Raw genomic sequence first — 12,500 nt, 5'->3', positions numbered from 1 at the left:
AAATGTAAAAATGTACATTACAACAACAGGAGTGCAGTTAAGCATGTACCTCAGAGCTACCTGATCAGTTGGACCCAGTCCCAGACAGATGGAATAGGAACATCATTAAATGTTTGGGAATGTAGCATGAAGAGAGTATGTGTCGGTATCTACCACAGAGAGTAATCACCCATCCCCAAATCCAGTTCAGGTGTTTTGGAAACCCTGCGCTCCAGGGAAGACCTGCTCCGATTACAGAATGACTTTAATTCCAGACACCCTTCCGAACATCCCACTGAGGGCCTCGCAGAAACTCACAGTGATTCATATTGCCATGACAGGCAGATTCATATCGCAATGACAGCAAGCTTTGAAGTGATGCAGAGGAAGGGAGAAGCCATTGAGTAGCAACGCGCATGCCCCACCCACCTGAGGATGTATTTTTCAGTTTCCTGTGTTTGAGGGGTGCAAAATCCACTTGTCACTTAAATCTCGCTGGATTGATTGCTTTCATTTTACTCCTGTGACTCTTTTATACTCTTGCTTGTGCCTGTCATTTTTTCCCATTAACGTTACGAACGTGGAAATGTTTGTAATGACCTGTCAAACAAACCCCAGTAATGTACTCCTGAGTGGCGCAGTGGTCTAAGGCACTGCATTGCAGTGCTAGCTGTGTCACTAGAGATCCTGGTTTGAATCCAGGCTCTGTCGTAGCCGGCCACGACCGGGAGACCCATGGGGTGGCGCACAATTGGCCCAGTGTCGTCCAGGGTAGGGGAGGGAATGACCGGCAGGGATGTAGAGCATGGCGTTTGCAACGGCAGGGTTGTGGGTTCGATTCCCACAGGGGGCCAGTATGAAAAAATTGAAAAAGAATGTATGCACTCACTAACTGTAAGTCACTCTGGATAAGAGCGTCTGCTAAATGACTGTAAATGTAATGGCTGAAATGGGCTCAATGGGATACATTGGCTTTCCGTTGAATCTATAAGAACGCTAAAGCTTCGTCAGGGATTTAAAGCACCATCTCAACAGAAGAAAGATAAAAAAAATAATGGGTGTACTTTTTGGTGGAATAAAAGAAAAGTAATATTTTATACAGTTGAAATGTTTACAAATTAGATGCGCTGAAATGAAAGCAACTTCTGAAAATGAACACTTGGATTATAGTTATGTCTGATCTTGCAAAGAATGTAAAGTATGTTTAGATTGGTGTAATATAGAGACAAGCATGTGGATTTTTTATCCGAGGGTATCCTGCTATTGACACACTTGAATTATGGCAGAGAACGTGACAACAACAGTAATTAATTAGGCAGTCTAGACAGTTCAGGTAAGTGCAGGTAGGGTAGACAGAGCAAGTGTTTGGTGGTTGCAGCCATGCTCCTCCCCTTTATGTTAATTCACATGCATATGCAAATACACCCTGTGTTTATGCAAATGAGGGAGTGTACCGTTTCAACTCAGACAGCAGTAAAACAATGATTTGATGGAGGTTTCAGAAGACATAAAACGTCTTTGATTCTACATTTTACCTTCGTTATCTAAATAATGCAGAAACAAGTGGTGCTAACTTTGCCACATAAAGTTCAATAAAAACACCATTAAAACAGCTAGAATATTTTAGGCCTGAGCAGTATACATGCAAGTAACCTGGTGTGTTTGATGAGTGTCATTCCTCAATGTCTCAGGCAGCAATTATCTGATCCATATATTGTGATGTGTTCTGCTCTGTGGAAAAAGGCACCGCCTCAGGATGGAGAGAAGAAAGGAGGAATGAAAACACGTCTGACTGTGAGCTAAATCGTAGTCACACACTTCAAAGCATGTGTGGACGTGTTTATATGTGTGTGTGTTTGCGCGCGCGTGTGTGTGTGTGTAACTAGGATTTAAGACAAGAGGTCAGTGAAAAGCGACCCCACGACCGTTCATCACAACACGTCAACCCACCAACTATTATTATTAACCTGTGAACTGTGGCAGGTTTCTAGGCCAAACTGACTGAGTAAGAGGAAAGAGGACTGTTTTGTAGGGGATGGAGGGATGGAGGGATGGAGGGATGGAGGGATGGAGGAATGGAGGGATGGAGGAATGGAGGGATGGAGGGATGGAGGGATAATGGGATGGAGGGATGATGGGATGGAGGGATGATGGGATGGAGGGATGGAGGGATGGAGGGATGGAGGGATGGAGGGATAATGGGATGGAGGGATGGAGGGATGGAGGGATGGAGGGATGGAGGGATGATGGGATGGAGGGATGATGGGATGGAGGGATGGAGGGATGGAGGGATGGCGGTATGATTGGATGGAGGGATGGAGGGATGGAGGGATGATGGGATGGAGGGATGGCGGGATGGAGGGATGGAGGGATGGAGGGATGATGGGATGGAGGGATGGAGGTATGATGGGATGGAGGGATGGAGGGATGGAGGGATGATGGGATGGAGGGATGGAGGTATGATGGGATGGAGGGATGGAGGGATGGAGGGATGGAGGTATGATGGGATGGAGGGATGGAGGGATGATGGGATGGAGGGATGGAGGGAAGGAGGGATGGAGGGATGGAGTGATGGAGGGATGATGGGATGGAGGGATGGAGGGATGGAGGTATGATGGGATGGAGGGATGGAGGGATGATGGGATGGAGGGATGGAGGGATGGAGGGATGATGGGATGGAGGGATGGAGGGATGGATGGAGGGATGATGGAATGGAGGGATGGAGGGATGGAGGGATGGAGGGATGATGGGATGGAGGGATGATGGGATGGAGGGATGGAGGGATGGAGGGATGATGGGATGGAGGGATGATGGGATGGAGGGATGGAGGGATGATGGGAGCGAGAGGGAGGAGAGGGAACATCTGCTTCTTATGCAGAGAGTGGAAGAAATGGTAAAGGAGGTGATGACATCACTCAGAGAGGACATATAGTGCCTTGCAAAAGTATTCATCCCCCTTGGCGTTTTTCCTATTTTGTTGCATTACAACCTGTAATTGAAATTGATTTTTTGGGGATTTCATCTAAAGGACATACACAAAATAGTCGAAATTGGTGAAATGAAATGAAAAAAATTACTTGTTTCAAAAAATTCTAAAAAAGTCATGATGGAAAAGTGGTGCACCCAATTACCTTCAGAAGTCACATAATCAGTTAAATAAAGTCCACTGGTGTGCAATCTAAGTTTCACATGATCTCAGTATATATACACCTGTTCTGAAAGGCCCCAGAGTCTGCAACACCACTAAGCAAGGGGCACCACCAAGCAAGCGGCACCATGAAGACCAAGGAGCTCTCCAAACAGGTCAGGGACAAAGTTGTGGAGAAGTACAGATCAGGGTTGGGTTATAAAAAAATATCACAAACTTTGAACATCCCACGGAGCACCATTAAATCCATTATTAAAAAATGGAAATAATATGGCACCACAACAAACCTGCCAAGAGAGGGCAGCCCACCAAAACTCACAGACCAGGCAAGGAGGGCATTAATCAGAGAGGCAACAAAGAGACCAAAGATAACCATGAAGGAGCTGCAAAGCTCCACAGCGGAGATTGGAGTATCTGTCCATAGGACCATTTTAAGCCACTCCACAGAGCTGGGCTTTACGGAAGAGTGGCCAGAAAAAAGCCATTGCTTAAAGAAAAAAATAAGCAAACACGTTTGGTGTTCGCCAAAAGGCATGTGGGAGACTCCCCAAACATATGGAAGAAGGTACTCTGGTCAGATGAGACTAAAATTGAGCCTTTTGGCCATCAAGGAAAACGCTATGTCTGGCGCAAACCCAAAACCTCTCATCACCCCGAGAACACCATCCCCAAAGTGAAGCATGGTGGTGGCAGCATCATGCTGTGCGAATGTTTTTCATCGGCAGGGACTGGGAAACTGGTCAGAATTGAAGGAATGATGGATGGTGCTAAATACAGGGAAATTCTTGAGGGAAACCTGTTTCAGTGTTCCAGAGATTTGAGACTGGGAAGGAGGTTCACCTTCCAGCAGGACAATGACCCTAAGCATACTGCTAAAGCAACACTGGAGTGGTTTAAGGGGAAACATTTAAATGTCTTGGAATGGCCTAGTCAAAGCCCAGACCTCAATCCAATTGAGAATATGTGGTATGACTTAAAGATTGCTGTACACCAGCGGAACCCATCCAACTTGAAGGAGCTGGAGCAGTTTTGCCTTGAAGAATGGGCAAAAATCCAAGTGGCTAGATGTGCCAAGCTTATAGAGACATACCCCAAGAGACTTGCAGCTGTAATTGCTGCAAAAGGTAGATAGTTATGCACGCTCACGTTTTCTGTTTTTTTGTCTTATTTCTTGTTTGTTTCACAATAAAAAATATTTTGCATCTCCAAAGTGGTAGGGATGTTGTGTAAATCAAATGATACAAACCCCCCCAAAATCCATTAAAATTCCAGGTTGTAAGGCAACAAAATAGGAAAAATGACAAGGGGGGTGAATATTTTCGCAAGCCACTGTACATATATCCTTTCCTCCACATCAAACACTCATCCAAAATGGCAAACTATAAAATGCAAAGGGCCCCGTACGGCACTGGTCAAAAGTAGTGCACTACATAGGGAATAGAGTGCCATTTAGGACTCAACCAGAGACATGTCAGATGCACACAGAGGTCAGAGGTGACAGCAGGTATGTGCTTTGCTCTACTGGGTCGACCCCAGCAGTAGTACTGGGGATATGACACATCATCAATCCATCACACAAAATGGCCAGGGTCAGGACTCATATACACACACATATACACACACAAACACATACACTCCCGTGTGGCGCAGTGGTCTAAGGTGACACTAGAGATCCTGGTTCGAATCCAGGCTCTGTCGTAGCCGACTGGGAGACCCATGGGGCGGCGCACAATTGGCCCAGGGTAGGGGAGGGAATGGCCGGCAGGGATGTAGCTCAGTTGGTAGAGCATGGCGTTTGTAACGCCAGGGTTGTGGGTTCGATTCCCACGGGGGGCCAGTATGAAAAATAATGTATGCACTCACTAACTGTAAGTTGCTCTGGATAAGAGTGTCTGCTAAATATGTAAAAAAAATATACTTTATCTCTTATGATCCAACTTTTGGACATTCTCATGTTTTTCTTAATTCCCGTGTGTTTTTTCCTTTATATTATTTCTCTAACCTTGATATTGAATACTGCATTGTTGGAAAATAGCTTTTAAGAAAGCATTTCACTGTACTGTTTTACGCCTGCTGTATCCTGTGCATGTGACAAATAAACTTGAAATAAACACACAGGACAGGACTAGCAGGGGGTAACTAGGAAGGTAGGTAGGGAGTGGAACAAACACCTCACTAATTCATTTTTTTAACCTTTACACCACCAGTTAGTTTGTCACAGTATCCCCTTGTCCTAAAACATACAGTATGTACAGTACAGTACAGTACAGTACAGTACAGTAAAGTAAAGTACAGTACAGTACAGTACAGTACAGTACATACAGTGCATACAGTACATACAGTAATATACAGTACATACAGTAATACACAGTACATACGCACAGCACAGTACATACAGTACAGTTCAGTACCACCTGCAACAGCTAAAGCTATGTTTGATTGTACTCCTGGCTGTGAAGACATTTCTTCCAGTCACTTAAAAAATATGTTAAAGATGTTAGTTTGCCATTTCCTGTACTGTACTTATGAGGCCCTGATTTTACACTGCTTATATAGAAGTATCTATTACTGCCTTAAGTCAAACTTTTACACCCACTCAGCAAACACAGTGGACAAGCCCTGGACCACGCCAGACTTCCCTTGGTTAGAAGGGTAGTTTCACAGCCAGCCAGGGTTACATTAAGGTGAATAAAGTGTCTGTGTTGAACTCTGCTTTGAGAACGTGCCCAAACCTAGCTCTTTACATGCACCACTCTGTCTAAACATCTGAAAGCTGGAACAACTTTATTTTTTTTAGCCTGGCATCTGGCATCATGTCACTGAGTCAGACAGACAGACAGACAGACAGACAGAGGGCTGTTGTACGGTATGTCTCTGAGGGATTCCACTGGAACTCTTTAACAGTAGAGCTGTAATGTACAAGCCCACTGTTGATCTGTTTCCCTTACATTTCCTTCAGTAACCATGTCTCCTAAACTGCTAATTGTACTGTTACTGAGGACATTTGACTGGAATATGGGAGGGACTAAACCTTCCCTTGTGATTCTACTGTATCTCAAATACATTTATTAAATTAACAGACACACAGCTATTCAATTTCAACAGGTATTCCATCAGTGGATCCCCGCTCTGCTAATATGGTCTCACCTGATTGGCTGGCGTTGGCGTGTGTCGTCGTATGGCTGTTACCATTGGTGTAGAGGGAGGTGGAGAGTGCAAGGGGGAGGGGGGTGTGTCGGGTGGGAACAGGTATGAAGGTGGGGTCCAGATCTAGGATCAGCTGGTTGAGCTGCTCGATGGACTCATCAATGTCTGTGGCTAACGAGGCAAGCTCCTCCTGCCCACAAGGTTCCCCTGAGGGCAACGGTGTGTGGGTGGTGTGTGTGGTGTGTATGGTGTGTATGGTGTGTGAGACATGTGTGTGACTGTCCGTCTTTACAGGCGACCCCACCCCTCCCTCCACTCCTCTCTGCACCGCCTCTCTGCTGCTGCTCCCCCTATTGGGCGTGTCTGGAAGTGACAAGGTGTTTGGACCAATCAGAGAAGGTGTATCCACAGGGCTGTCCCGCCCCCTGACGACTATCTGCTGCTGCTGCACCCATGATTGGGTGGTGTGGGTGGAGTGGGTGGAGTATCCATTTCCACTCTGGACCAATCCCTGGGCTTCAGGTAGGCTCTCAGAGGAGAACGAGCCAATGCTAGCCTCGGGGCTAACCTCGTCATCATAAAGGATGTCTGTCTCCCTCTCGCTAGGAGAGGCCTTCATGTTCACAGGCTGCCCTAACCCAGCCTTGTCCCCTTCCATCTCCCCCACTGTGTTACAGGAGGCTGGGAGATCAGTCATGTCCTTCAGATGAGGCTGAGCCGGCTCCAGGCCGACCCCAGATAGAAGCCGCCTGAGCTGGGTAAGTTCGTCCTGACTGGGCCCTCTCCTGGGGCTCCCTGCAGTAATACCTCCGGTCCACTGGGAGGTGATAGAGAGGCCTGAGTCGCTGCTGGCTGACAGTTTAAGGTCACTGGGGATAGGGCAGCTGGTTGCTGGGTGAAACGGAGCTCTTTCGTCACTACTTCCCTTCCTTACCCTGGCGTACAGCCTGCCATCGACAGGGTCCGGGCTACGAGGCAGAGCTGAGGAAGAGAAGAAGAGAAGAGAAAGAGTAAGACAGACAGCCATAACAAATAGGGAATATTTAGACACAGACACCTACTGACACATGCTTTACAACCTAGAACCCTCACCCTCTTCTCTTAGTCATCCTCTTACACACAGACACACACACATACACACACACATTCACAGATACACACACACACCTGACAGACGTTTGCCTTGTCTCCAGACCAGACACACTCCATCTAGATAAGAGCAGTGTCTTTGTGTGAGCTCTACGTTGTGTGTGTGTGTGTGTTTTTATCTGCGTAGTCGCTTGTGTCACATAAATAATACGCCAAGCCTGACAGAGAAGAGGACCCCTCCCTCCACCTGGGCTCTGATATGACAGATAGCACAGCATTAGCTTGTTAGCTAGCGTGTTCACAGTCAACAACCAGCACCGTTCAGTATGCAGGCAACACAAACACATGCTGCAGCACACCGCCTAACACCTAGCTCACCCAAACCAGAATGGAATACATTGAATATGAATGTACAAGTAAAGAATCTTATGCACATGGGACACAGTTTTTGAGGTGTTTGCGCTCAGAGTTGACACACAATGATGTTTGTAAGAATGTAACAACCAATCACAGAGTAAGATTCAAGACGTTGCTTTATCTGGAACGATTTTTGGGGAAACATATGGTATATGAAATTCTCCTCAGAGCACTGCATGGCATTGAATTAAAAAATATAAAAAATATAAAAAATGCACCTAGCTCAGCTAAACCATACAAACGCACACACCTATCAGCTTTTGTCCGTCAAACTCACACGACACTCCTGACTGGTTATGAGTGGAATAAAACCTCCAAAACGGATCTTACTTCAAGAGAAAATGGAAAGTGTAGAAAACATTTATGGAGAAGGCGGAAAATAATCGAAAAGCAGAGAAGAGAAGAGAGACAAAATAGTAGAGACAGTGAGAGCTCAATGAGGTGAGAGGTCACACACACACACAGTGACCTCTAAAGCGTAACCCTAACATCAGAGTAAACCAGAAAAGACAAGTGACTACTGCTGACTCTCTACTCGGCTCTATACAACTCCACAAAAAATGAAACACAAACAATTTCCTCACATACAGTGCTTTGCAAAAGTATTCAGACCCCCTGGACTTCTTTACAGTTTCTTGTGTTAGAAAGTGGGATTAAAATGTATTTAATTGTCATTTTCTGTCAACAATCTACACAAAATACTCTGTAATGTCAAAGTGGAAGAAAAAACAATTGTATTTTTTGATATAAAAAAAACAACATAACTAAAATACATTAATTGCATAAGTATTCAGCCCCTTTGCTTAGGCAAGCCTAAATTAGTTCAGGAGTAAAATTTGGCTTAACAAATCACACAATAAGTTACTCTGTGTGAAATAATAGGGGTTGACATGATTTTTGAATGACTAACCCTTCCTCTATCCCCCATACATTCAACATCTGTAAGGTCCCTCAGTCAAGTATTTAAGTTCAAGCACAGATACAACTACAAAGACCAGGGAGCTTTTCGAAAGCCTCATAAAGAAGGGCAGTGATTGGTAGATGGGTAACAATAACAAATCAGACATTGAATATATCTTAAAGCATGGTCAAGTTAATACTAATGCTGTAGATTATGTATTAAATCACCCAGACACATCAAAGATACAGACGTCCTTCTGAACTGAGCTGCAGGACAGGAATGAAACGGCTCAGGGATGTTACCATGAGGCCATTGGTGATTTTAAAACAGCTACAGAGTTCAATGGCTGAGGATGGATCAACAACATTGTAGTGACTCCACAATAATGGCATAAATGACAGAGTGAAAAGAATAATACAAATATACAAAACATGCATCTTCTATGCAACAAGGCACTAAAGTAATACTGCAACAACAACAAAATACAGTAAAGGAATACACTTTTTGGCATAAATGCAAAGCATTATGTTTGGGGCAAATCCAACACAACACATCACTGAGTAACTGCCTCCTTGTTTTCAAGCATGGTGGTGGCTGCATCATGATATGGGTATGCTTGCCACCGGCAAAGATTGGGGAGTTTTTCAGAATGAAAAGAAACGAGATGGAACTAAGCACTGGTAAAATCCTAGAGAAATACCTGCTTTAGTCTGCTTTACACCAGACACTGGAGAGGAATTCACCTTTCAGCAGGACAATAACCTATAACACAAGGCTACACTGGAGTTGCTTACCAAGAAGACAGTGAATGTTCCTGAGTGGCCAAGTTACAGTTTTGACTTAAATCTGCTTGAAAATCTATGGCAAGACTTGAAAATTGCTGTCCAACATCTTGACAGAGCTTGACGAATTTTGAAAGAAATAATGGACAAATACTGCACAATCCAGGTGTGCAAAGCTCTTAAAGACTTACCCAAGAAGACTCACTATCGATGCCAAAGGTGTTTCTAACATGCATTGACTCAGGGAGCTGAATACTTATGCAACAACTCTATTTTAGGTATTTCATTTAATTTAATCTAAAAAAGTTGAATTTTTCTTCCACTTTGACATTATAGAGTATTTTGTGTAGAATCCCACTTTGCAACACAATAAAATGTGAAGAAATCCAAGGGGTCTGAATACTTTTGCAAGGCACTGTATAGAATGATCTGTTGATATTAGATAACACACACACAATTTCCTCCATCTGTGGGAAGCTGTTGAGACAGACATTTCCTCCATCTGTGGGAAGCTGTTGAGACAGACATTTCCTCCATCTGTGGGAAGCTGTTGAGACAGACATTTCCTCCATCTGTGGGAAGCTGTTGAGACAGACATTTCCTCCATCTGTGGGAAGCTGTTGAGACAGACATTTCCTCCATCTGTGGGAAGCTGTTGAGACAGACATTTCCTCCATCTGTGGGAAGCTGTTGAGACAGACATTTCCTCCATCTGTGGGAAGCTGTTGAGACAGACATTTCCTCCATCTGTGGGAAGCTGTTGAGACAGACATTTCCTCCATCTGTGGGAAGCTGTTGAGACAGACATTTCCTCCCTCTGTGGGAAGCTGTTGAGACAGACATTTCCTCCATCTGTGGGAAGCTGTTGAGACAGACATTTCCTCCATCTGTGGGAAGCTGTTGAGACAGACATTTCCTCCCTCTGTGGGAAGCTGTTGAGACAGACATTTCCTCCATCTGTGGGAAGCTGTTGAGACAGACATTTCCTCACTCTGTGGGAAGCTGTTGAGACAGACATTTCCTCCCTCTGTGGGAAGCTGTTGAGACAGACATTTCCTCCATCTGTGGGAAGCTGTTGAGACAGACATTTCCTCCATCTGTGGAAAGCTGTTGAGACAGACATTTCCTCCCTCTGTGGGAAGCTGTTGAGACAGACATTTCCTCCCTCTGTGGGAAGCTGTTGAGACAGACATTTCCTCCATCTGTGGGAAGCTGTTGAGACAGACATTTCCTCCATCTGTGGGAAGCTGTTGAGACAGACATTTCCTCCATCTGTGGGAAGCTGTTGAGACAGACATTTCCTCCATCTGTGGGAAGCTGTTGAGACAGACATTTCCTCCATCTGTGGGAAGCTGTTGAGACAGACATTTCCTCCATCTGTGGGAAGCTGTTGAGACAGACATTTCCTCCATCTGTGGGAAGCTGTTGAGACAGACATTTCCTCCATCTGTGGGAAGCTGTTGAGACAGACATTTCCTCCATCTGTGGGAAGCTGTTGAGACAGACATTTCCTCCATCTGTGGGAAGCTGTTGAGACAGACATTTCCTCCATCTGTGGGAAGCTGTTGAGACAGACATTTCCTCCCTCTGTGGGAAGCTGTTGAGACAGACATTTCCTCCTTCTGTGGGAAGCTGTTGAGACAACATTTCCTCCCTCTGTGGGAAGCTGTTGAGACAGACATTTCCTCCATCTGTGGGAAGCCGTTGAGACAGACATTTCCTCCCTCTGTGGGAAGCTGTTGAGACAGACATTTCCTCCCTCTGTGGGAAGCTGTTGAGACAGACATTTCCTCCCTCTGTGGGAAGCTGTTGAGACAGACATTTCCTCCCTCTGTGGGAAGCTGTTGAGACAGACATTTCCTCCCTCTGTGGGAAGCTGTTGAGACAGACATTTCCTCCCTGAAGAGCAACAATAACATACTCTTACTGTAACAACACATGTATAGTAGTATACACTCTTCGAAGAAAATGTGCTATCTAGAACCTTAAAGGGTTATTTGGCTGTCCCCATAGGAGAACCCTTTGTTGGTTCCAGGTTGAACCTTTTTGGGTTCTCCTATGGGGACAGCCGAAGTACCCTTTTGGAACCCTTTTATCTAAGAGTGTATAGATACAGTAACCATGTAGAACGTGATATAAAATTGCACTAGATGTTGATATTAGATTCCCTAAAGATATCTTAGCTAATGATCTATAACAGCTGGGGTCTCCTTCCTTCCAGACTTTTCATTAATGAAACGTTGGCTGCATCCCAAATGGCACCCTATTCCCTATATAGTGCATTACATTTGACCAGGGCCCATATAACGCTCGTCAAAAGCAGTGCACTATATAGGGAATAGGGTGCCATTTAGGATTCATTTCTTGTCTCATTCATAAAACAGCCTCAGCAGCCAGCAGAACCTAAAGAGCAGTAAAATAAAGCCGCTATAGATTCACAGCTACCTGTATAACACGCTAACCTGCAACATGTGTGGGTGCTTCTGAACCCGTTATGATGTCCAGATGGAGATCATAACAAAGCTACACACACACACACACGCATGCATGCAAAAACACACACACACACACACGTACATGCATGCACACACATTCACACACGCACACAAACACACACAATGATAAATACTTAGTGAAGTTCCTCAGTCCAGTGAGACTATGATACTCAAATACCAGACATGCATGGTAAAGCCTCACAGCTGGTCTAACAGACACACATACAGACACACACACAGACACACACAGACACACACACACATGCCTTCTAACTCATCACTGTAGCACATATTGAACAAGCAGCAACACAGACACAACTATTCCCTGTAACTGACACTAAATCCTCTCCCAACAAAACAACTAACTAACATCACTCACACGACAGACATTCACTAATACAAACAGTACTACAACAACTTAGACCTACAGCATTCTCCCTGTACCAACTGTAACACAACTTCACATCAACTTACATCGTCACTAAATCTGGAAGAAATGCCTCACTCCCTTCAAAATATGAGAGAGAAGGAGAGAACACAGA

The 12,500-nt window shown here is 44.8% G+C and overlaps 1 protein-coding gene across 2 annotated transcripts in view; it reads right to left on the bottom strand.

Moving 5' to 3' along the window:
* Positions 1–7,643, bottom strand: part of LOC311114401 (tensin-3-like) — a 37,360-nt gene extending 29,717 nt beyond the window's left edge. For both annotated transcript variants that reach the window (XM_084189658.1, XM_084189659.1), the window contains exon 1: positions 6,275–7,643. In XM_084189658.1, the coding sequence (XP_084045784.1) occupies positions 6,275–7,301 (1,027 nt within the window). In that variant the 5' untranslated portion in view covers positions 7,302–7,643. The remainder of the gene's footprint in view (positions 1–6,274) is intronic.
* Positions 7,644–12,500: the final 4,857 nt, after the last annotated feature.

Source organism: Coregonus lavaretus (genome assembly GCF_964263955.1).
Source record: "Coregonus lavaretus genome assembly, contig: HAP1_SCAFFOLD_4790, whole genome shotgun sequence".
NCBI lineage: Eukaryota > Metazoa > Chordata > Actinopteri > Salmoniformes > Salmonidae > Coregonus > Coregonus lavaretus.
Note: the sequence above shows the minus strand (reverse complement) of the source record. Positions and strands in the feature narration are given on the sequence as shown.